The sequence below is a fragment of the Canis lupus genome, chromosome 4 (genome assembly GCF_003254725.2).
Source record: "Canis lupus dingo isolate Sandy chromosome 4, ASM325472v2, whole genome shotgun sequence".
NCBI classification, from domain to species: domain Eukaryota; kingdom Metazoa; phylum Chordata; class Mammalia; order Carnivora; family Canidae; genus Canis; species Canis lupus.
Genome location: NC_064246.1, coordinates 27,711,383 through 27,733,834, shown reverse-complemented (window position 1 = coordinate 27,733,834; position 22,452 = coordinate 27,711,383). Strand labels below are relative to the sequence as shown.

Here is a 22,452-nt window from a genome sequence, read left to right as displayed (position 1 = left end):
ACTGGCTGCGTGACCATGGGCAAGGGCCTGGACTTCCCTGTGCCCCTGCGTCCTCATCTGCAGAATGGGAGATGTTAGGAAAGTTGTCGTAATGCTGAAAGATGTTAGGACATGTGTACTTCTTAGATTCGTACCCGGTCATGGTAGCTGCTTTACAAGTTGGTAGTAACGTGCCAGAGATATTCAGCATCTCACAAAATTCTCCTAAACCTCTGGCACTTATTTTACTTATAAAATAAGTATTTATGATATTTATTTTGTAGCTCTGAAACCTGAGGTTTTGAAAGGTTTACTAACCTGCTGCAAATGAGATTTTGATATGAAACAAAACAAATATAAAATCTGCAAACCCAGGACTTTTGTACTCTGCAATAGCATGCCATTCCTCTAGCTGGTTTAATTCTCACATCGAGGTATTGGCTGAGATGTGGATGTTCCAGAAGTCTTCTCTCCCGGTCAAAGACTAATGTTCTGTTCATGGAATGACTGGACATTTGAGAGTAGATGCTGTCCTTGGAAGGGATGAGAGAGGGAGTACTTAACTTCCAGTGTGTGTGTGTGTGTGTGTGTGTGTGTGTGTGTGTATCTGCTCCACCTGTCTCAAAGAATCAGGCCTCTCTCTTATTTTTCAAGGGACTCAAGGTAGGAGATAGTATCCCCAAAATCTCATAATCTATCATGGTGGCAGAAAACATGGCCTTGGTCTATGTGTAAAACACTCGAAGCCTTTCAAGTTCACACCGACTCCATGTGAGCAGTCAGCCATGGGTTGGCAGGGGTTGGAGAGGCAAGGAAGGTGTTTAATTGGTTCTGATTTTCTATTCTGTGGCCCCTGAGCTTGAGAATACAGAGTCCCCATCCCGTGGCATCCCCTTTCTCTCCATCAACAATGACAAGCTGTGTCCACATTCCCTTTCTTGGCTCCCTTATGTCCTCCTTGGGCACAAAACTATGTCTGCCTCTTTTGAGAATAAACATTATACCCCTTATTTTTCCAACAGGAGAAGGATATAATTTGTGGCTAAAACCAGGGTGCTCAGGTTATGAAAATATCCATTTCTAGCTCAGACCCAGAGGAAAAGAAGCTGTTTGTCATTGTGAAGTTCTTTGTGAGTGTGTCCCGATAAGAAAGAGACAGGACCAGTGGAACCAGGATGGGGAAAAGCCAAGTCTCCTTAGTCTATTCATTGACTTTTTTTTTTTTAAGACTAAAAAAAGGATCACATGGGTTTTGCCAAAACCAGCCCCACGGCAGGAATCCAACGAAACATCATAGTAATACTATCTAGATCATCTAATTTCCAAAGAGAGACCCCAGCTCAAACACCCATCAGCTAGCAGTGATGCGGAGATGGTCACACGATCTGAGGGCCGAGGCCTGTCGTTCCCCTAAAGTTCTGTGGACAGCCTCTAATGTTAAGGCTTAGCCAGACCTTCATCTGGATCCTGTGTATGTGTGTGTGTATGTGACTCTCATATCTGTGACGGCAAGAAACACCCTCTTTGAGGGAAAGGCTGCCACACACTAAGTGACTTAAGACAACAGAAATTGATTCTTTCATAGTTCTGGAGGCCGGAAGTCCAAAGTCAGGGATTTGCAGGGCTGAGCTGCCTGTGAAACCTGTAGGGTAGAATTTTCCTTGCCTTGTCCTAGCTCTGGTAGCGGCTGTCCATCCTGGACATTCCTTGGCTTGTGACTGCCTCATGTCAGTTTCTGTCTCTGCTGTCACTTGACCTTCTTCCTGTGTCTCTGCCCTAACGTGGCATTCTCCGACCTGTGTCTCATTCTCCTCCTTTTGTAAGGACACCAGTGGTACTGGATTACTTGATTATATCTGCAAGAACCCTATTTCCAAATAAAGTTACATTTACAGGCACTGACGGTTGGGAGGGCTTGGGGTACACAATGCAACCCATTACGGATGCCTTGCTCTGATCCTAGGAAGATGGCTCAGGGTTTCTTTTACCAGCATGAGGAAGTGGACAGGTTGGGATGTTCTTGGGAATTAGGTCCTTGGAAGGAGGAGGAAACCTCAGATGGAGGACTTATGCCTTGAAGGCCCTCCCTGGCCTCCTTCCTCCCACCCTGCCCAGATAGATGTTTCTCAAAATGGAGACCCAAATTGGCAGCATCAGCATCAGCTGAGAATTTGTGAGAAATGTGAATTCTTAGGCTCCAATCCCGACTTCCTGAAGGAGCAACTTTGGGGTAAGGCCCTGGAATCTCTGTTTTAATAGGTCTTGCAGGGGATTCTGATGCACAGTGAAGTTGGAGGACTGTTCTTCTAAGTTCTGCCCTTTTGTCCTCACTGTCATACTTTCTAATGGGGTTGCCCATGGATAGTGTTAGGTTTGGATTAAAGTAGAAAATTCTTTGGTGTAAAATGAGTTTGGGAAGTACTGTATTGGTCTAAGTCAAACAAGTTCCTTGACTAGTTCTGAGCTTTTGATATGCTCTATGCACTAAACATGGAAAATTTCCAGAAAGGGGAACAGTAATGTTTGCGGATTTCATCGACAAAAGAATGAACCTTTCTGTGTGGTGTGTCCCATTGGACAAGTGTTCTACAGAATACACACTGGGAAACTCTGCTCTCATCCACACATCAAGGCATTCAACAAATTTTTATGAATCACCTTCTAGGAATCAGGCCCTGTGCTAGGGGAATACATCTGTGAACAAGACATAGTTTCTCTCTCCATGGAACTTATAGTTGTGTGCAGGAGTTGGCAAACTACGGGCTGTGCGCCAAGTCTGGCCTGCCATCTGTTTCTGTATGGCCTGCTAGCTAAGAATGGTTTTTGCATTTTTTAAATAGTTGAAAAAAATTTTAAATGAAGGACATTTTATTTATTTTAAATGTGAAATTATATGAAATTCAAATTTCAATGTCCATACATAAAGTTTTATTGGAACAGAACCTCTCTCTTCTGTTTGCATATTGCCTATGGCCACTTGTGCTCTATAATGACAGAGTTGGGTAGTTGCCATAGAGACCGTGCCACGTATGCCCCACAGATCCTAAAATATTTCCTGTCTAACCCTTTACAGAAACAGTTGGCCAACCCCTGGTCTAGTAAAGCAAAGAGGCTCTGAACAAGTTTTGCAGGTGCCGTGAGTGTTACGGAGGACCACATAGAGATGGAGGTTGGAGGGGACATTAGGGAAGGCTCTCCGGAGAAAAAATCTTGAGGATGAACAGAAAGTCTGGAATATGACAGGGTGGAGATGGTTGTTATAAGAAATAGTACATGTAAATCCAAGAGTCAGAAAAGAAGACCACTCATTGAAGGAGTGGAAGAAAGCCCAGCATGGCTGGAATATGAAGAAGGTGAGGCCAAGACTGGTTCCATATGTGACTAGGTGCCAGGCAAAGGCCAGACATAGAAGAGCAACTCTGAAGACCCTGCTGAGGATTTTGAACTTTGCCCGAAGAACAATGGGAGCTAATTGAAGAGTCGAAGCACAGGAATGGTATGAGTGATCTGTAGTTTGTGACATCTCTCTGGCTTTGATGTGGAAATGGATGGAGGACTGGAGCAAGAGTGGACAGCGCACAGATAATTATGAAGCTTGGCTGTCCATCAGGGGAGATAGAATGGGGATGGAGAGAAGTGGATTTTGGACGTAACATCTCCATGACATCTATGACACTCACCCTCCCTCCTTCTGTGCACTGCCTGACGGCCTAAAGAACCTGTCTCTTAGGTGCTGGGCATGCCTCCTCTTAAACCCTGTTTATTAATCAACACTGATTGCTTGTTGCAAACCTACCACATGTGCATTTGGCAGAGTGCTAGATGTAGAATAAGAATATATATACACACACACACAGTACAGAATGTATTCTATAGAGGCACCTGGGTGGCTCAGTCAGTTGAACATCTGCCTTTGGCTCAGATCATGATCTCAGGGTCCTGGGACCAAGCCCCATGTTGGGCTCCCCGCTCGGTGTGGAGTCTGCTTCTCCCTCTGCCTCTCTGCTCCCCCAGCTCGTGCTTATTCTCTCTTTCAAATAAATAAATAAATGAAATCTTAAAAAGTATAATATGTTTATATTCCTTATATTTAAGAACTAGTAAGATCAGATTTCTGACCTCGAGATTCTTAGCCAGGGGAATGATGGATGTATCCACAGTACACGAATGTAATGAGGGCTCATAACCAGAGGTGCAAGTCGTTCTCTTAAGGAACAGAGAGTAAGTGTTGAAGAAACCCCGGTGGGAGATATTAATTCTAATTAAGAGACCTGGTGAGGCTTCATGGTAGAGGTGGCTTTTAAACTGCATCTTGAAGAACTTGTGGGATTTGGGAAGGAGGGGAGAGGTAATGAATCCAACACGAGCACAGTGATGAGTTGATGGTGGTGTGAGGTGTGTGCAGGGGAGGGCTGGGAGCAGTGCAGGGTAGTGGAAGGCTCACTCTTTCTCTGATGGCCAGGGCCCTGCCTACTTCATCTTATGACCTCCTGAGGCAAGTAGAAACCATGAAACACATGTCCTTCGCTATGACCTTGTTTCTAGGCACCGCCTTTCACCTGAACCAACAACTACTGTTATCCACAGGAACAGGTCCTCTTGGGGGGTGCAGCCCATCCTTCAATGGGTATTTCTGATTGCCTTTGACCTCTGTGTTGACTTCTTCCTTCTGGCTGATGCCTAGCCCCTGGCTGTGCCCCAAGACCAATGACTTTGAATGGAGTTTGCTCTGGTTTTTGGTTCCGTTGTCCGGGGCTGTGACACAGAGTCATTTGTAATCTGAGTCTTCTGTCCTGTGCCAAGAGATATTTAATAAATGTGAGTGATGATGATGGGTCCCTTAAGAACAGTTTGGCTGATTTATTTTTAAAGCCTTTTTTAAAAATAGTGAAATAAAACAAATATACAGAAAAGTATATAAACATAAAAGTACAAAAGAGTGAATAATGATGACAAAATACTGATAACCACCAACTTGGTCAAGAAATAGAATATTGCCCACAGCTTCTCTCTATGTCGCTTCTCCTTGGCCAGCTTCTCACCTTTGATGTGTCAATGTTAAGAAATACTAACAACTACCCCTGTCAGGGCTCCTGGTCAGAAAACGCCGCTGTAGCAGGAGAAGAGAAACAATCTTGGGATTCAGGCAACAATCCGACCTTCCTTCCAGAGCTGCCTGCACAAAGGAGGTCCCATCTCCATGAGTTCTAGGGGCTGGACTGGCCGTTGCCATGGAAACTCAGGGCTTTTGCAGGATGCCTGCTCCGGTGATGACCACAGTGCTCACACAGGGGCCCCTGCCCTCATCGTGGTTGTTAGATCCTTACAGTAAGAGACTTGTGAGGTTCAAAAGAAGCTTCCCCTTTGGGTTATCTTCGTCCCCATGCCCACCTGGCGTGGCCCTCCTGAGCACAGTAGATGGGGTGCGAACGGAGGGAAAGCGTGTTTTCTTTTTGTCCAAGGGAGATGGTGGGTCCTCAGGGGGAGAATGTGCAGAGCTAACAACAGTTCAGTAGTAATTCATTAGTAAACTTGACATTCAGGTTATGGACATTTTTGCAAACTGCATTTTCTAACAATCGTCTTGGGCCCCCCTCTGATTACAGTCTGTATTTGTAGAAGGAGGCTAGTCTCAACAGGCAGGAGGGGAAAAGCAATTTCCATTGGAAGAGAAGGCGGGATGGCTTTGCCCCCTGTTCTCGGAGAAAGGTGTGTGCCTTTTGAGATTTCAGCTGTTGAATCACCTCCCCCCGCAGCTCCTCAATATTTATATTGGGTGCATTGCAACTAGATTTGCAAACTCAGAATCCTGGGTGGAAGAGAGAGGGAGGGATGCTTTGGGAAGGAGCCCCTGTGTATGCAGGTGTGTGAGCAAGACCTTTTGGCTTTCTGTTGACTTGTTTTCTATATCTAATTTCATCTTGGGGTCAGACCTGCCACTTTTTCAAGCGTGCCCTGCTGACTGAGGTCCAGAGCCGGGGAAAGGGTGTGGGTGCCCCTGGGGGTGGTGAGCCGCCACGTCCAGACACTCGGTGTGCTCTGTCTGGGTGGAAAACCTCCTCTGAAGCCAGACTGAATCACACCAGTTTCTAAGACATTCCTCAACCATGTTAGGCAAAAGAGTCCCCCGCTGACAAGCTGGGGTAGAAGGAAACCTGATATAATTTTGGAAAAACCTTCTTTGAGAGAGAAGGTTCTCACAGCTGCAGAGCCGCTCCCCACCGTCCGGGGTTGGAGGGGTCCCAGGCTACAGGAAGGAGATTGATGGGCACAGGGGTGCCAAGCAGAGAGCTGAGGCTTTGCAGTGCTGGGGTGCTCACCCTTCCCAACTCCCATCGGGGATCCAGAAGGAGAAACAGTCATCTGAACTGGTTAGAAATAGAAGTCCCCTCGCTTCTCCCCCGGCTGTTGAATCATTGTTATTATTTCACATTAACGGCCAGTCCAGACTGTCTTGTATTTGGATGCTGTGTTGGAAACCTAGATCCAGACGAGGGTTGTGGGAACACAGGAGCATAGGAGGCTGAGGTTTGGGCCTCCAGCTCGGCCTCCGAGGCGGGTGCAGAGCCGGAGCATGGGGAAGTGGGCAGCCCTGCGGAGCCTGGGCACCCTCCCTGGGCGGCCGTTCACGTTGCCAGGTCCCTAGTGCATCGTGTGCCTGGTATTTTGGCCATCTTTCTGCCTCCTGAGGCCTCTCTGATTTGCTGGGCCTTGGTTTCCCGAATGGGGGTCATGTCATACCCTGGGAAAGGCGGTAGGACCACCTCACTGCGACAGCTCTTTTGATCCAAAGCGCGACACCATCCCACGTTCAGGCACGTGGAAGCGGCAGAAAGATGTTCGATGAGTGAGAGGTCTATAGACACATGCTGGATCAGGTCCTAAATCGTGGTGGAAATTTTCCTGGAGTGGGACAAATCCTTTTGTAAACAAGAACATTCATCTTTTATTTTTGACTGACGTGTCTGGTGAAGCATGTGCCTCTCAGAAGCCCCATGACATCTGATCTTGTTTGGGATTTGGTGTTTGTGTTTGAAAACGTAGCTGCACTGAGGAACAGCAGTTTGGGAGCCAGCACTCGGTGCAAGGCTCAAGCTGTGGAAACTGGCCTGCTTTAGCCAGGATGTCAGTGGTGCCCAGGAAAGCACTTGCTTTTCCAGTGCCTATCTATTAATCACCTGCTGGATGCCAGACACCCTGAGCCTTTGACTTCAAGTTGCTTTCAGGCTGATGGGGGCAAGGGGACGTGTGTGGATCAAAAGGCAACGAAGACTGCCGGCCTGTGCGTGTCCAGTGACCAGGGAGAGGAACAGAGAGCGAGGGCAGGAAGAGCTGTCCGGATGGAGCCAGGGAGAGGACTTCACTGGACCCCCGGGAGTTGATTGAGTGGGGGTGGGGGGTGCAGCTGAGTGGAGAGCAGTGGGGTAGGCGTCCCAGGATTGGGAGCAGCTGGCACACAGGTTGGTGCTGAGGACCAGGTCCTATCAGGGAGGCCCCGGGGGGAAGCGAGCCCAGTGCACCGTGGGGAAAGCCGCAGGCAGGCCTGAAGAGCAGGCCCCAAGGGGTTCTGGGCAGTGGGCAGTGGGGACTGGGGAGGATTTTGAGATTCCAGAAAACATGAGCAGAAGGAAAATAAAGCAAATAGAACAAAACCCAGAACTCGTGCGGTCATTCCTTCGGCGCACCATCAGGTCCCCGGGCTCTGAGGATATGCAGTGAACAAGGTCTCACCCCCGGCCGAGACCCTGGCGTCCCCGCAGTCGCGGGGGTTGATGGAGAAGGAGCGCCCCCCTCCTCCCCGCCTCAAAAGTGGCCCCAGGAGAAGCATGGCGAGCTAAGGGGATGGAAGAGGCCTGTGTCCTTCGGGGCATTGGACTGTTGCTTGGATGTTTGCCAGTTATTCACCTCTTCACTCGGGGTTGCCTCTGTCCGCGGATATGGGGGGCAGTGGTTAGCCAAGCGGTACTCCCACCTGCAGCCAGCGGGTCCCCTGGGTGACCGGGTGGGGCTGTGGCTACAGGTGTACCCCGCCCCGGGGGTCACTGGGGTTCTGGGCGCTTCCTGCCGTCCGAGTGAGGACTTGAGGACCTGGCAGTGACGCTGCGAATCAGGACCCTTGGTGTGGCCCCGAGCCCTGAAAGCGGATGCGTTCTCCTCTCCTGGTTCTGATGGGCACTGGTGGCGCTGTTGGAGTCCCTCCGGACCTCGCCTCTGCCCCGTGCGCCCTGCCTTTCCTGGCCTTGAGGCTGTCCCCGATGGGTGTGACGGGCCCACGCTAAGCTCCATGTAGGGGCTGTGGCCACTGTGCTCATGCACAGCCTCTCTGCGGCCCTCACTTCCCATCCGTAGAGTGAGGACCAGGTGAGCCGTTCCTGGATTTTCCACGAGCTACTCAATTACTCTTAAAGACATAGAGAATATCACAGGGTTGCCAGCCTTTTCATTTTGAGAAGCAGGAGCATAAAAAAGAAACTGTCAAATGCCAGCTCTACCACCGTTGTCATTTCATTAAAAGGGCATATTAATACTCAACAAAGGAGTGATGACATAATGTCAAAGAAAAGGACAGTTCTTCCCTGGAGAGGAATGTTGGCCGTCCTTCACTGACATCCATCCTTACACTGTCCCGCCGCTTTTCATTTCCATCCTTCCTCCTGGAGCAGCATGGCTGTGTGGCCCCACACACGGGGACCTTGGGACCAGAGGGCCTGCGAGCCCACCTGCCAGGGTCCTTTGCTATCGAGACCAGATGAACCGGTCCCTCAAACATCTTGAACTCTTTGTCTTGGTGGTGACATTCATGTTCCCCCCCCAACCACGTCCACAGCCCTGTTTTGATTCATTTGCCTTCCCCCCACCAACTTGAGTCATAAAAGTTAACTTGGCTGGGATATGGAGATTTCTGCCTTCTTTTATGAAAATGAGGGTTTTGGATTTCCTGTGGGTCTTAGTTATACATATCTCTAGTCTATCTTGACTAGAAGCCAGATTTGGCCTCCGCTTTGGTGAAGTGGACAGAAAGGAGGTTTGCTGTTGGGGAAATAAGGATTCACATCCTGATCGGCTCTGTTAGCCGGGGGGACCTCGAGCCGGTTGCTTCTGAGGCCCTCCAAGTGCACCGTCTGGCACTCGGCTGGTAATAATAACTGCTGTTTACTGAGCCCTCGCCTTCTGCTTTGCGTTCGTCCTGATGGCCGATCCTCACAGATGCTCTCCGAGGAAGGTATTTGTAAGCCTGTTTCCTTCCCCACGAGGAAACGGAGGAGGCTAGGATGAGGTTCTAGGTTGCACAGTCGGTAAGAGGGGAAGCCAGGAGTCAGACTGCGGCTCTCGGACAACAGCACCTGTGCGTGCCACACTTCTCAGGCCGCCTCTCAGCCACGTGTGGCTCTACACAGTCTCTTCTGTGAACAGGCTGCATTTCCTTGAAAAGCCCCCCTGTCCCCCATTCCGTGGCCCTTGGCTCGTCCTTTCTGAAGGGACGGAATCAGACTGCCCGGGTTCCAAAGTACCTTGCAATGTTGACCTCTACAGTTTTGTGACCCTGAGGTTCATTTCATTAAAAAAAAAAAATTTTTTTTAATTGAAGGAGTTGGAGTAGTCTCCTTGAAGCAAGAAGGCATGCTAGATTGCCAGATTGCCTTCCCCTGAAATACAAGAGTCTTGCTACAAAGAAAGGGATTTATATTGAGCTCATGGTCCTCATGGGGTTTGGAAGGTCCCCGTGCTAACCATAGACCCTCAGAGAGCCGCGGTGCCTCAGTTTCCCATTTTCACAATGGGGATAATAGGATTTAACTTGGAATCTTGTCAACAGGATTCACCAAGATGCTACATTCAGAAAATTATACTCGTTCTTCATCCTTCTGAACTTCTCTGGCCCTGCCTCAGACCTGCCTGGTGTGATTGCAGGTGATTCCTCAACTAAAAGACAAATGAGGTTTTTGTCTTCTGACTCGGCCCCGGGATAGTTTTCTCATCTGAGGGTTCATGAGACATTCTCCCCGGGCAGGGACAGGCTCTCCTGCAGACTCGAGGGTCAGCTGCCGTGTCTTTGCAGGTGGACAGATGGACCTGGGCCCGGCCTGAGTCACTCTGGCTGAGGGATCAGAGCTGAGGTCTCTGCTAACACAATTCCAAGTCTCTGAGGCCCCGGTGGTGGACTCTGGGCTGTCACGTATGTTCTCATTTTGTTAAGCTAATTGTGGGAGAAGGAGATTATGAATTTGCATGTGTGGAGTAGTGGCTGAGATGTACATGTTCGTCCTGAAAGTTGGGGGTTGCCTTTCGATTTAAGCAGCAAGTGTGGCCCTTGGAGAACACATCTCACTATGGGACATTGTGTCTCATGGGTCATTCTGTTCCCAGGTTGGATTCTCTTCCCCAGGCCCTTTCTCCAACTCCCCATCCAGACACAGCATGACCAGATTTAGATGTCTGAACTACAAAATTTTGTTATTGAGAAGCCATAGGGTATGAGATGATGGTTTCAGTAGTAGTGATAAACAGCATTTTATGGGGCGATCCCATCTCTTCTTTGTACATTTTGCCTATCCTGAGGCAGCAAGGAATAGAAGAAAAACATGGCCTTTAGTCTTAGAATAGACTGGATTTAAATTTCAGTGCTGCCACTTATGAGATGAGTGATCTTGGAAATTACTCAGCCTCTCTGCGTCTCATGACATTCCTACCTTGCAGCCTTACTGTGAAGATTAAATAAGATGGTGTAAAACCCCCAGTAGAGGACATGGCCTGTGGGTACAGGAGGGAACACAGGATTTCCTGAGGGGCAGCCCTGCCCCACGCCCCCGGACACTGACCAGCCGCTTATGGTGTTTGCCAGAAGGGGCCCCGGGCTCCCCCAGCACTTCACCTTGGGGGACACGTGCTAGTGAGGGGCTTGCCATCCAGGCCTCAGGGTCAGGTGCTTTGCAAGCCAGACAGAGCCTTGGGGAGCGTTTACACAGCCCCTTTGAGTCTGAGACAAAGAAACCCAAGGCACAAAGATGGTAAGTGCCTTGTTAAAGGTCACCCAGCCTTTTTCTGCTGTCACCTTTTTTTTTTTCCCCCACAAAGACCTACGAAGAGCAGTTATTCACACACAGCCCAGGGAGGGTCTTAGCAGTGAGACACTGGACAGTGCACCCAGGAAGCTAGAGCTAAAGATGCCTGTGTTGATGAAGTTTCTTAGGACCCACAGAGAGACCCAGGAGACTTGGATGGCTTTCTGACACCTCAGAGCACTTGGCTTTGTCCGAGCTTCTTTGCAAGCTCTGGTGGGCATTGTACCCCTTCTCTGGAGGCGTAGCCCGTAGTTTTTAGCAAAGGTGATAGCTCCTGGGTAGGTCCATCTGGCTTGGACGTGGAGTTGCCTGCACGTGTGAGGTCCCGGGAATGGATGGGGAGGCCGTGGGGTGCAGGGGGGGCTCTGACCTGCGAGGGAGGGGTTGGATAATCAGAGCTTCTCCGGGATAGAAGCCAGTCTGGCAAAAACTCCCTCAGCCAGCTCCAGGGGGCCCCGGACGCTCTGCTGCCCTGCTTCCCCCACCCCTGAGCATCAGGGCTGCGTCCTCTTGCTTTTCTCTCCTCTGCAGAGCTCTTGCCACGAAAATCCCAGCGGATGGTGCCCACATTATGCTTTATTTGCCTGAGCTGCTTTAGATAATCGGTCTAATCCCTAATACGTAGGATTACCAGTTCCTGGGAGACTGCCGGGCCGGGCCCACGCCCAGGACGTGAAGGAGGCCACACCGAGGGATTTCCCCCTGGCCTGCTGGGAAGGGCTGCGGGTATCTGGAGGGCCCTCCCAGCACGAGGCCTGAGGCCTTGAACCAGGTCCTGGTAGCCCCGTGGGTTTGCGGACACTGAAGTTCAAGCATTTCTGGGTCTGAGGCCAGGCTGTGCCCCCAGAATGTCATGATCATTGCCATGGAATAAAGCATCTTTTAAAAGCTACAATGGGCCAGGGGATTTCGAACTTGCTTCCCCCACAGAAAACCACTTTATTCCAACGCGGTCTCGCCCAGGCTCAGTGCAAAGGTGCTTGAGCCTTCGGCCTTCCCTCGCTGACCCCCTAGGGTCCTAGGGTTACTTGGGGCTCTCTGTATTCTGTGTCATAGAATGCAGGGGGCTGGGCCCCAGGAACAGAAAATTATGGGCTTAACCCACTGCTCCTTCTCATCTCTTGCACAAGGGCTCTGCTCAGAGAGGCTGGGTGACCGGCCAAGGCCCCACAGCCTGTTCCTGGCAGAGCAGGGCTACAAGGCCAGCTTCCCAGCATTGAGCCCGGAGCTCCTCAGGCCGCCACCATTCCTCGGGCAAGAGAAAGACTCCTGCTCCATGCCCCACTGAGGGCAGCTGCGTGCCGGGCTGCTGGGGTCAGTCTCAAAGACAAGAGGGTGCAGGAGAGGTGGGGAGGCTGCCACTGGAGATGGGGTGAAGGTTGGCATTGCAGGCAGGGGGAAGGGACGACTTGGGAACAGCATCCTGCAATACAGACTCTGGGAAATGAGTTTCCGACGGTGACCAGGGAGATGTGAGGACAGCGTGGGACTTGTAGTGAGACCCAAGGAGAGGACAGATGGAGGCTTCCAGTCCTTCCTTCTCCTACAGCCTTGGGGAAGCTGAGCGTACAGGAAGGATGCTCGAGTGCAAGGCTCGGGGCAGAGGATGCAGGCGTGGGACTAACAGGGAGGGGGCTTGCTCCTGCCTCCGCTGTGCCCCCAGGGGAGGGGGGATGGTTCCTGGCCAGAGGACCCCCCTACCCCTCACCCCACCCCACAGGTGCCTCAGGCCTGCAGGACTCAGCCCGGGTCACCTGCATCTCCTCCGGCCCCATCTGCATGGGGTGCCTGCCTCCTTGCTTAGGAGGAAGGCTTCGCGGCCTGTCAGCTTGCCCATGCTCATTTCTGATTCGATGGGTTTGCTCCACGAAGGGTGATTTATGGCTCTGAGCTGGTTTTTGGCCGATAAAGGAATCATATTTTCTCTGTCCTTGATTTAACCACCCTCTCAAGGCACAGGGACCTCGCAGAAGGGTCTCTGCGGTACACGCGGTACCCTGGAGCAGGGCAGACTGAGTCCTCATAATGATCATAAACCCTTCATGGGCACTTGGCAGTTGTCCACAATGCGTCCACACACATGACCCACTGGCTCCTCCCTGGGAGGATGTCGGAACAGGACTCAGGTCTTACGGGTGTCAGAGAGCTGGGCCTAACTTCTGAGTGCGCCCCCCTGGGCCAGCTACTCAGGCCCTCAGCTGTGCAGAGAGTTGCTGCAGTCGTGCTCAATGTCAGTAGCTGCTGGGGGTAGCGTTACAATGGGGACGGGTTCGCAAGCCTACCTGTTCTAGATGTTGCTGAGGACATGGCAGTGAGCAGAAGCAGTGTCACGTCTTCCCCTCATGGAGCTTACAGATGGTAAAAGATGCTGCAAGTTGGCGGGCGAGCAGATCGTCGTATAAATGCCCTGAGCAAGGGTGGGGGGTGGCCGGGGTGGGGGGGTGCGTGTTGTTTTCCACAGGGCGGGCGGGGAAGCTCTCGGTAGTAAGGCAGCGATGACCTGAGGATGGTGAGGGAGGCCGCCTGGGGCTCTGCGGCAGGGGAGCGATCAGTGCAGTTAGCCCAAGGTGGGAGCAGGCCTGGAACATTCTGGCAGCGCGAGGAGGCTGACGCGGCTGGAGTGAGCGAGCGAGTGGGAGACTTGAGGGATGGCAGCAGGCGCGGACAGATTGGGTGCGTTGGACTGTGTGAAGGCTGTGACTTGTCCTCCCAGTGGGACGAAGAGCCACAGGAGGGTGTTGGCACTGCACCAACACTATCCGACTTACATTTTCAAGAGTAGTTTTCCTCCCAGATGATCACTGTTTAAGCAACTTCCCAGATCTGGGACGAGGAGCTGTTGTCCAAGGAACTGAGAGGAAATCGAGCCAGATTTGGAGCCCCTGGGGGCAGCCCCAGCAGAGCGCAGTGAGGCAGCTCTGGATTCCTCCCAGCAGCTGGCCGCCCCCGCCACGGCCCCTCTGAGGTCACCCACCAGGTGTGGTGCCCACCGTAGCCTTGGCACCTGGCCCGGCCCGACAGGTGTGGGTGCAAGGGTATCCCAGGGAGAGTGAGGCCCACCAGGCAGGAGCAGGTGCGGTGGCAGCTCACAGGTGGCCAGCATCCTCTTGGGGCCTGGGGAGATGGTGGGGGCCCTGCCCCGTGTGATGCAGCTCCATGGGGATCTGAGAGTCGAGCCATGTGCTCTGCAAGGCCTGGCGTTGGGGTCTGGGATTCCTTTCTCCAGAGCAGCATTGTTTCCGGTCCAAACCAGAGGGCGCCGATGCTGCTGTTGCCCACCCTAAATAGGACAGCTGGTGCTTCCAGAAAGTGCTGTACTCTGTATCAGGTTACAAGGCACTACTCATTGCTGTTGATAGAAGAGGCTTTGAGAAATGAACTGGCTTGTCCAGGGCCATCCAGAAGACCTAGACTTGGATTTGAGTATTTTGATGCTCAAAGTTCTTCCCGCCACACCACAAATCTGAAGTTTGCAGTCTACTGGGTCCAATTCAGAAAGGACGAGAGATGGAGAGAGGGCCCGGAACTGAAGACTGGGGACCGTGGGGTCCTGGGGTTAGAACGGGCTTGCTCTCCAGCGCTGGGCCAGGGCCGCTCCCATGGCTGGGGAAAGCCAGGCCCTTTAGACAAGGAAGGTTGCTTCCCACCACAGCCCCTCCACCTGGGCCTAGAGCCTGGACCAGCGGTTTCTTCCAGTCCCAGGAACACTCAGACTCCACGTTGCGGGCTGGTGCAGCGGAGGGACATGCTTGGGAGTGGCTGGTTCCCTGGGGCTGGATTCAAGGGGGTGACTCACCTGGTCCAGGAGGCAACCAAGGATGAGAGCAGCGAAGGCAGCTGGGGGTTCCTTCCTGGCTGGGCCGGGGGGCCCTGGGCATGTGGCTTCCCCTCCTGCCCGCAGTGTTCCCATGTGCATAGTGAGGGGGGTTGGCATCCCAAGGGGTTACTGAGGTCCTTCTCAGGCTTTGGTGTTTGATCCTATGATTCAGGAGAAATGCCTAAATATCCAACAGATGCGTGCTCTATGTAGTGAGCACCAGGTGAGTGTGGTCCGGTCGGACCCTTGGCCACAGGTGACGGGAGGCATGACGCCCTCCGCATCACGCCAACAGAAAGTCACTGAAGGGGACATTGCTCAAAGGAATGGGGGAGGGCATAGAAGGGGTGAGGCCTGTGAGAGCAGGCAGGTGGAGGGGCCAGCTGGCCACGGTGCTCTCCAGGGTGCCCCCAGACTCCTGTACCTGCACCCCTGCCCTGCGGTCTGGGCACTGGCATTACATGTTGTCCTGTGTTGTCTGCAGGAGGGAGCTGTGGCTTGTTTTACAGAAGACTCTGGTGGTGGGAGAGGGCAGGGCTGGGAGGAAGGGGAGCCTCCCAAGTATGACGGAGCCCTTTTATCAAGGGGGGTGGCTGTAGCATGTCTGCATCTTCCAGGACATGCCCCCCCCCAAGCCCTACCCAGTCTCATTCTTTCCCCGTCCCTTCTTCCTTAGTGTTCCTCTCTTCTCCCCAAGGCATCCTTCTCTCCATTTCAGAAAATCTCTGTCCTGTCTGAGGCTAAGGTAGCTGGAGCCTATAGCTTATGGGATCTCTCTCTCTCTGTGTCTCTCTGTCTCTGTCTCTGTCTCTCTCTCTCACACACACACACACACACACACACACACACACAGTGGTCTCCGTGGAGGATGAATGAAGGGATCAGGGCCAGGGCCCTCCTGATGCCAGGGCTGCCTGCCTGACCCTGCTCAGAAGTCCTCCTGGAAGAACATCTGGGTCCTTCCCTGCAGTGGGAAGTGGAAGTTTCGATGGATGCCCACTCTGCCATTCAGAACAGTTTCCCACCCCACCCCCCAGTATCCTGGGAGGATAGGGGAGGGAGTGGTGTCCTGGGACCCGGGAGGCAGCCTCCCTCTGGCCCACAGTCTCCTCATCTCGAGTGGGAGGTTGATCTGATGGAGTTCAGAGTCAGAAGGAATCTAAGAGGTCTCTTGGTCCAAGGCCCACCCTGTGTAGGAAGCCCTGCGGCCCCCGGCCTGGGGAGGTGCCACCCAGCTCCTGCGGGAGCCCCTCCAGAAGTCATGGTGCCTTCCCATCCAGTGGCCCGTTGCCTCGTTGAAAAGCCAGAACTGTTAGAACCTACGCTTGCTTATCCTCCATCCTGTAATGATTTATTAAGGCTTCTCTCCGGCTCAGGGTCCCACCTAGGATCATCGGCGTCCCTTTCGGGGCTACTAGTCAATGGGGTGGTGCAGTTTTAACGGAACATCCTTGGAGGCAATCCCTCCCGTCAGTGGGTGCTCTGTCTTGGCAACTCTAACTGCCTCGCACCGGGACAAACACTGTGCATCATTTATCTGACATAAGCTGTGCCCCCCACCTCGGTGGGGTCGGCGTGCTGGTCCCCATTATTGTGCAGGAGGTAAAGTTCTGGAATTGTAACCCGCCCAGTGCAGCCAGCTTGTAAGTGGCACAGCTGACTTAGCCCAGGGGGCCCTCGGCCCCCAGCCCTTGCAAGCTCTGTGCCTTCCTCTGAGAAATCCCTGCTCCCACTTACCCTGTTGGTAACCCCAGCTGTCCGTTGGATTATCATCAGTTCTAAGCGAGTTCGTCCATGGAAAACACTTAATTTTTAGTTGCTGGCACCCAGTTCTGGCTTCATAAATGGTGACCAGTCACCATTAGACTGGGTGCTGTCCCTTACCTTTTCTTCCCTGCTGTGTGCCTCCACAAGAACCCAGCCCCCCTGGGCCGCTGCCCTCTTTTCTCCAGAGCGTGGGGCTGTACCTGCTGCCAGCGAGGGATGCTTTGGCCAGAGTGAGGTCAAAGGTGGAGGGGGCTGCTTCCCCGCAGGCCGAGTGGGGCCAACCTGGACGGCTGGCATCAGGCTCTGCAGAGCTCTGGCCTCCTTGCTGCCCTGCCACTGCCCCAGTCCTGCCTCCCGCATGTGGTAATTGAGCCCACGGCATCGAGTATAAGCAAATAATAACACGGGCATTATCTTTCTTTAGTCTGTGTTTTTCCTTGCCTATCATAAAGTAATTAAAATAATGAATGCCTTGTAAAACAATAGTTAAGAGGGCTGGCAAAAGGGCATTATCTGCAGTACACCTCTTGTGCTCTGAATTATTGATGCATTGAAACCACCGAGACTGGGGAGGACTCCCTGCCTCCTGGCCCTCTTCACACTGCTTCTCTCCTCCGAGGTCTGTGGAGGCTGAGCCTCCAGCTCCGATGCACGGCTCGGGGCACCGCTCCGAAGGAGACACAAGAGCCTCTGGTTTGAGGGCTTTGCCCTTGCACCGACCTCTCCCTTGTCCCCTCACAAACCCTCCTTCTGCAAGAAGCCGGTGGTTCCGTCCTGGGTGAAGGGAGAGGCTGGGCGAGAGCTGGGCGTTAAGATCCACGTCCCATTTTAGATCAGGGCGGGGATGATGAAGCCGGGCCAGTGTGATTAAGAACAGTGGTTCTCAAAGTGGGGTTCCCGGGCTGGCCACATCGGAATTCTCTGGGAAAGTGCTAGAAATGCAGGTTCTGGGCAGCCTGGGTGGCTCAGCGGGTTAGCGCTGTCTTCAGCCCAGGGCCTGAGCCTGGGGTCCCGGGATCGAGTCCCACGTCGAGCTCCCTGCATGGAGCCTGCTTCTCCCTCTGCCTGTGTCTCTGCCCCTCTCTCTCTCTCTCTCTCTCCCTCTCCCATGAATAAATAAATAAAATCTTAAAAAAAAAAAGAAAAAGAAATGCAGGTTCTGGCCCGGGGCCCAGCACTCTGTGTTTTAACAAGGCCTCCAAGTGGTTCTGATGCCCACTTGAACTTGAGAATCACTGCTTTTGAGCCTCAGTGGCTCGCGGAGAGGTGGGAGGTGGTGGGACTAGTTAACTGAGTGTGTCGTGTGCCTTTGGGCGCTGCTTAACCCCACCAGCACCCACGGGGCCGGCTGTGTTGTCCCCATCTCATGGGGCAGGGGGATGCTGTAGGGGCAAGAGAGTGAATCCACACCTTTGGTTTCTAAGATTCAGGGGAAGGGCCTCTGGATCAGGGCTGTTGTGATTTTCGGTACACCAACCTGTGCCGAATCTCCGTGTGATGGAGACTCGGGGTCTCTGGACTGAGACTGGCCTTAGCTGGCTTGGGCAGCAGACCCCACAGGTGTCAGGTGGTCCCCAAGTGTGCCCACCCTGTGGTCCCCCCACTCCACACCTCTTCTTAGACTCTTCTAGCTCCCTGGGGCCCAATACACTTGGAAAGACGGCGTGAGTACCCAGCGCCTTTGGCTTCCCAGCTTTCCTGGAGCCCATGGAGGCCAGAAGGCGAGAACCCTGCGTCAGGAGCAGCTTCCTGCCTGCCTGCCCGCAGTCCCCAAGGGGATGACTCATCCGTGCCTCTCAGCTTGCCTCTCCTCTCTCTGCCTCACCCCCACTCACTGCAGACCAAGGTGGTCACCCCTGCCTTGGTTTCTCTCCCTTGCTCCGACTCACAGTGATTCCCTACTGTCTTATTTGCTTTGAAATTTAATTCTAAGGTTTTAAGTGCTGAACATAATTTGCTGGCGTCTTTTATACATCTGTATCTGCAAAAACAATCTCAGTGGATATTTGAGCAGGGGGCGCGGTTAAATTTTATATAGTGAATATGTTTTCAGTATAACTGTGTGCTGTGTAAAAAAAAATTGGGTTTCATTTATCTGAAACTCAAATTTCTCTGGGTGCCCTGAATTTTGTTTGACAATCCTAAGCCCAGTGGGGGGGGTGGAGGGGGTTGATACGTATAGCTCTTTATATTTTTTCGTTCGTGTTTATTGAGCCACCTGTATGCAAGGCACTCTTCCAAGGCCCTCAGGGTATAGGAGTTGGGAGGGGGAGGCAGACTGTAAATGAAAAGTAAAACAGAAAGGTGGTGCTGTTGGAAGGCAGAGTTGGAAGTTTGAAAGGGTAGCTGGAGAAGATTTCATTAAAAGGTGATACTTGAGCAGAGACTTGAAGGAGGTGAGGAACTAAGCTTGGGTTCTCTCCGGGAGAAGAATATTTGAGGCAGAGGGCACCTTGCATTTAAAGCATGCAATTTAGGGCCCGAGGTGGGGCTCATTTATCTGAAGAAGTCAGGCTTGTGTCCTCAAGCATGTTTTTAGCCATGGAGGAGCATTTATTCCCTTTTGTAATTAAAAAGGTCTAGTGTGGATTTCAGGCACAGCTGGATTCAGGTGTTCAAATGATGGCATCAGTATTCTATCACTGCTTTCCGTCTCCTGTGTGGTGGCTTCATTCTCAGGGAAGGATTACTTTTCCTACTCTTTCCAACAAAGGTCCCGGGCTTGAATTGTATTGGGTTGGCACAGGTCGTGTAACCATCACTGACCCAATCGCTGTTGCCTAAGGGATGGAATGGTCTAATTAATCAGTCTCTATTCCTGGAGCCAGTGTGGGCCTTCAGTTCCTTTTGAACTATACAGATTGAGATGAAGAGATAGGGGATTTCCTGAAGAAAGAGCACTTCTGGGAGCAAGATAGGAAGGCTGGGTAGGTGGACACCACAGCGTGTTAACCTCACCTCCTTTGTAATCATTCCATGACCTTAGACAAGATGCTCTCTCTCCTGAGCTTAGTGATTTTTCCCCTTTTAAAGTGGAAAGAGAATAATTTCATTCTTTTTTCTTTCACAAAGATATTTTAAGAGGAAAATAAAAAAGAAAAGATCCTTTTAAAAAAAGATTTAAAAGAAAACCAAAGCCATAGTACATCCCATCTCCCTGCCCCTCGTACCTTCAAGCCAGTTCCCACATCACCAGGACCCTTTCAACTTTGGTTCTTTGGGGTAAGCTGTGTTTAATAAATCCAGTTGGTTCCTATTCTAAACCTTTTTCTCTCTGTTGCCAGGAGGCCCAGAAGATTAACAATGGCTCAAGCCAGGCGGATGGCACTCTCAAGCCAGTGGACGAAAAAGAGGAGGCGGTGGCAGCCGAGGTCGGCTGGATGACCTCTGTGAAGGACTGGGCGGGGGTGATGATTTCTGCCCAGACGCTGACCGGCAGAGTCCTGGTGAGTCCACAATTCCCTCCTCCTCGGGGAGGCCCGCTGTCTGGTCCATGATGCCTCTGTGTAGAGGGATGCCGTGTTTCCTGGGGCTTCTCCAGGCCTCTGGCTATTGGGAAGTGGGGGTGAATGGCAGGTCATGGAGTAGAGGCAGGGTTTCCTGTGTGCATAAGCCAGTGGTTTGAGGGGGGACTTGCAGAGTGGACCGGCATCTGGGGCACAGAGGGTGTGTTGGGGAAGATGTAGAGCATTTCCTCTGCCAGCAGAGCAGGTGTGCACAAGCACGCACACACACAAGTGTGCACATGTACATGAGCATGCACACACACACTACATATGCAGCTTGGTAATCTTGGAGAGGAGAAGGGAGTCAAAGTAATGTGTGCTCAGAATTCTGCAGAGAGCCCAATAAACGATAGATGCCAGGATCCGTAGAGCTCTCCGTATGTGCCCATCGGCTCTCTTGGGTCTATTCTGGGACGGGAGTTTCCCCGAGAAGGATGCTGCATTCCAAATGATTTCTTCTTGCAATTCTGGAAGCTGCCCTTCCTGGGCCAGAAGCTGGGGCTTGGTCAAGACACATTTGGCTCAAAGAATGAATGGAAATGTCCTGACAGTTGGGTGAATCAAAGATCGGGCAGGGACATTGGAAACCGTGATGTTTCATGGCAAAAGCTCAGTGAGGAGGTGATGAAAGGTGTAGGGAGGTGGTGAAAGTTCCACCATCAGAATCCTTCTTGGGGAGAGCTCTACATTATGTTTGGAATGAATATCTCACAGGCTGCTTGAGGGAAGGAATGAGACGCTGAATGCCATGCTCATGTCACAAAGGTGGCAGCCAAATAGCCGTCAAGGAGGATGAGGTTCTATTAACCCAGGGAGCTTGGGGAGCTGAGCCTTCTGGAGAGTCTGGATGTGAAACTGTGGCTGATGTTAACTGCTGGCAACATAGGAAAGGGAGAAGTCTAAAGCTGTGGTTTTGGAGAGGAGGCCAGAGGAACTGGTGAGGCCTGCTGCTGCCTGGAGGAAGACAACCTGGATGGGGAGGACCCAGGAGAGACAGGGCAGTGTGGAGCGTCTGAGGAATTGAAGGTGGCTTGCCGCGGGCTGTGCCGAGTTACCACCGTCCTCGCCTCCCTGCAGGGTCTTCAGTAAAGGCTCCATTGCTCTTTTGTGCTTGTGTATGAGTGGATTCTGTGTGGGGAGCTTGCGGAGGTTGAATTCTGGGTCTGGCCATTCATGTGAGAAGAAATGCAAGCAGTGCCTTCTCTACCTGTGGTAGTGATGGTAGATGAAGCACAGCCCACTGTTTGGTTGCACGAATGTGATACCTGTCACTTCCACGTGGCCACAGTAGGCAGCTCGGATCCTCTTCATCAGCCTCTGCCAAGACTTACTGAGGATGACTTGGCTAGGCATTTTTTCCAACCCTTTTGAAAACAAGGAATGATCTCATTCCATTGCACCATGGATGGAAGTTCTTGAAGGAATGTCTGGAGGAGAAACGCTAGGGCTACAAGCATTGTATGGGTGTGTGTAGGGGGCGCTGAGCATGGGGACATAGGAACCATCAAGAAAGCCTTCATGGCGCTTCATAGGGAGGAGAGCCTTTGAGCTCAAACTCCATTTCAAGATGAACTGAACCCACGCTCGGTGGCAGAGAAGATAACAAAGATAAAAGCTTGAAAACAAGAAAGGGACTGCTTAGTGGGCCAGAAGCTGAGAAGAATACCTAAATCATAAACCATAAAACAGAAGGCATTTGAGTTGAGCTTTGAACTGTGAGCAAGCATCATGAAGGTCCGTTGAGGAGAGGGGATCATCCCAGAGTGAGCAGAGGGTGGTGGTAGAGCAGCGGTGAGGCACGTAGTGTGCACCTGCTGCAGCAAGGCCCGAGCGAGCACCAAGCGGTGCAGGCAGGGGGGTGGATGTGGGTGGTGTGGGGGAAGCAGAGCTCACAGGCCAAGTGCACCGGTGGTCATCTTGATACTGCTGCTCACAGGAACGTTACCCCCAGCCTCCTGTGAGCCGGGCACTGTGTGAGCCGCATCCATTATGACCAGGTTGAAGGGCAAGGACCGTGTTGTGTTTGATCCACATCTCTCGTTTTGCTGTTGGGTCGAGGGGTCCATGACAAGGAAGTGAGCAAGCCAGTCTTATTGATGGATTCCTCTCCATCTTAGAGTTGAGGAGCCCAAGGCTTGGGAGGGGCAGTGCCTTGCTGAAGAATATGCAGCCTCAGGTGACACAACCGGGCCCTTATATGTGCTCCTCTGGACTCCCTGTCCAGTGCTCTTTCTGTGTCATTACTTCCCAGTCGAAGATAATTCCTCTTCTTTTTCTAAGCCCTTGTCAGCTGTCTCTTTGGCTGTTGACACTTTGACAT

At 52.1% G+C, this 22,452-nt stretch overlaps 1 protein-coding gene across 24 annotated transcripts in view; it reads left to right on the top strand.

The window, feature by feature from the left end:
• Positions 1-22,452, top strand: part of KCNMA1 (potassium calcium-activated channel subfamily M alpha 1) — a 717,863-nt gene that overhangs the window by 197,199 nt on the left and 498,212 nt on the right. For all 24 annotated transcript variants that reach the window (XM_049109051.1, XM_049109052.1, XM_049109053.1 and 21 more), the window contains exon 2: positions 19,911-20,072. In XM_049109051.1, coding sequence (XP_048965008.1) covers positions 19,911-20,072 — 162 coding nt within the window. The remainder of the gene's footprint in view (positions 1-19,910; positions 20,073-22,452) is intronic.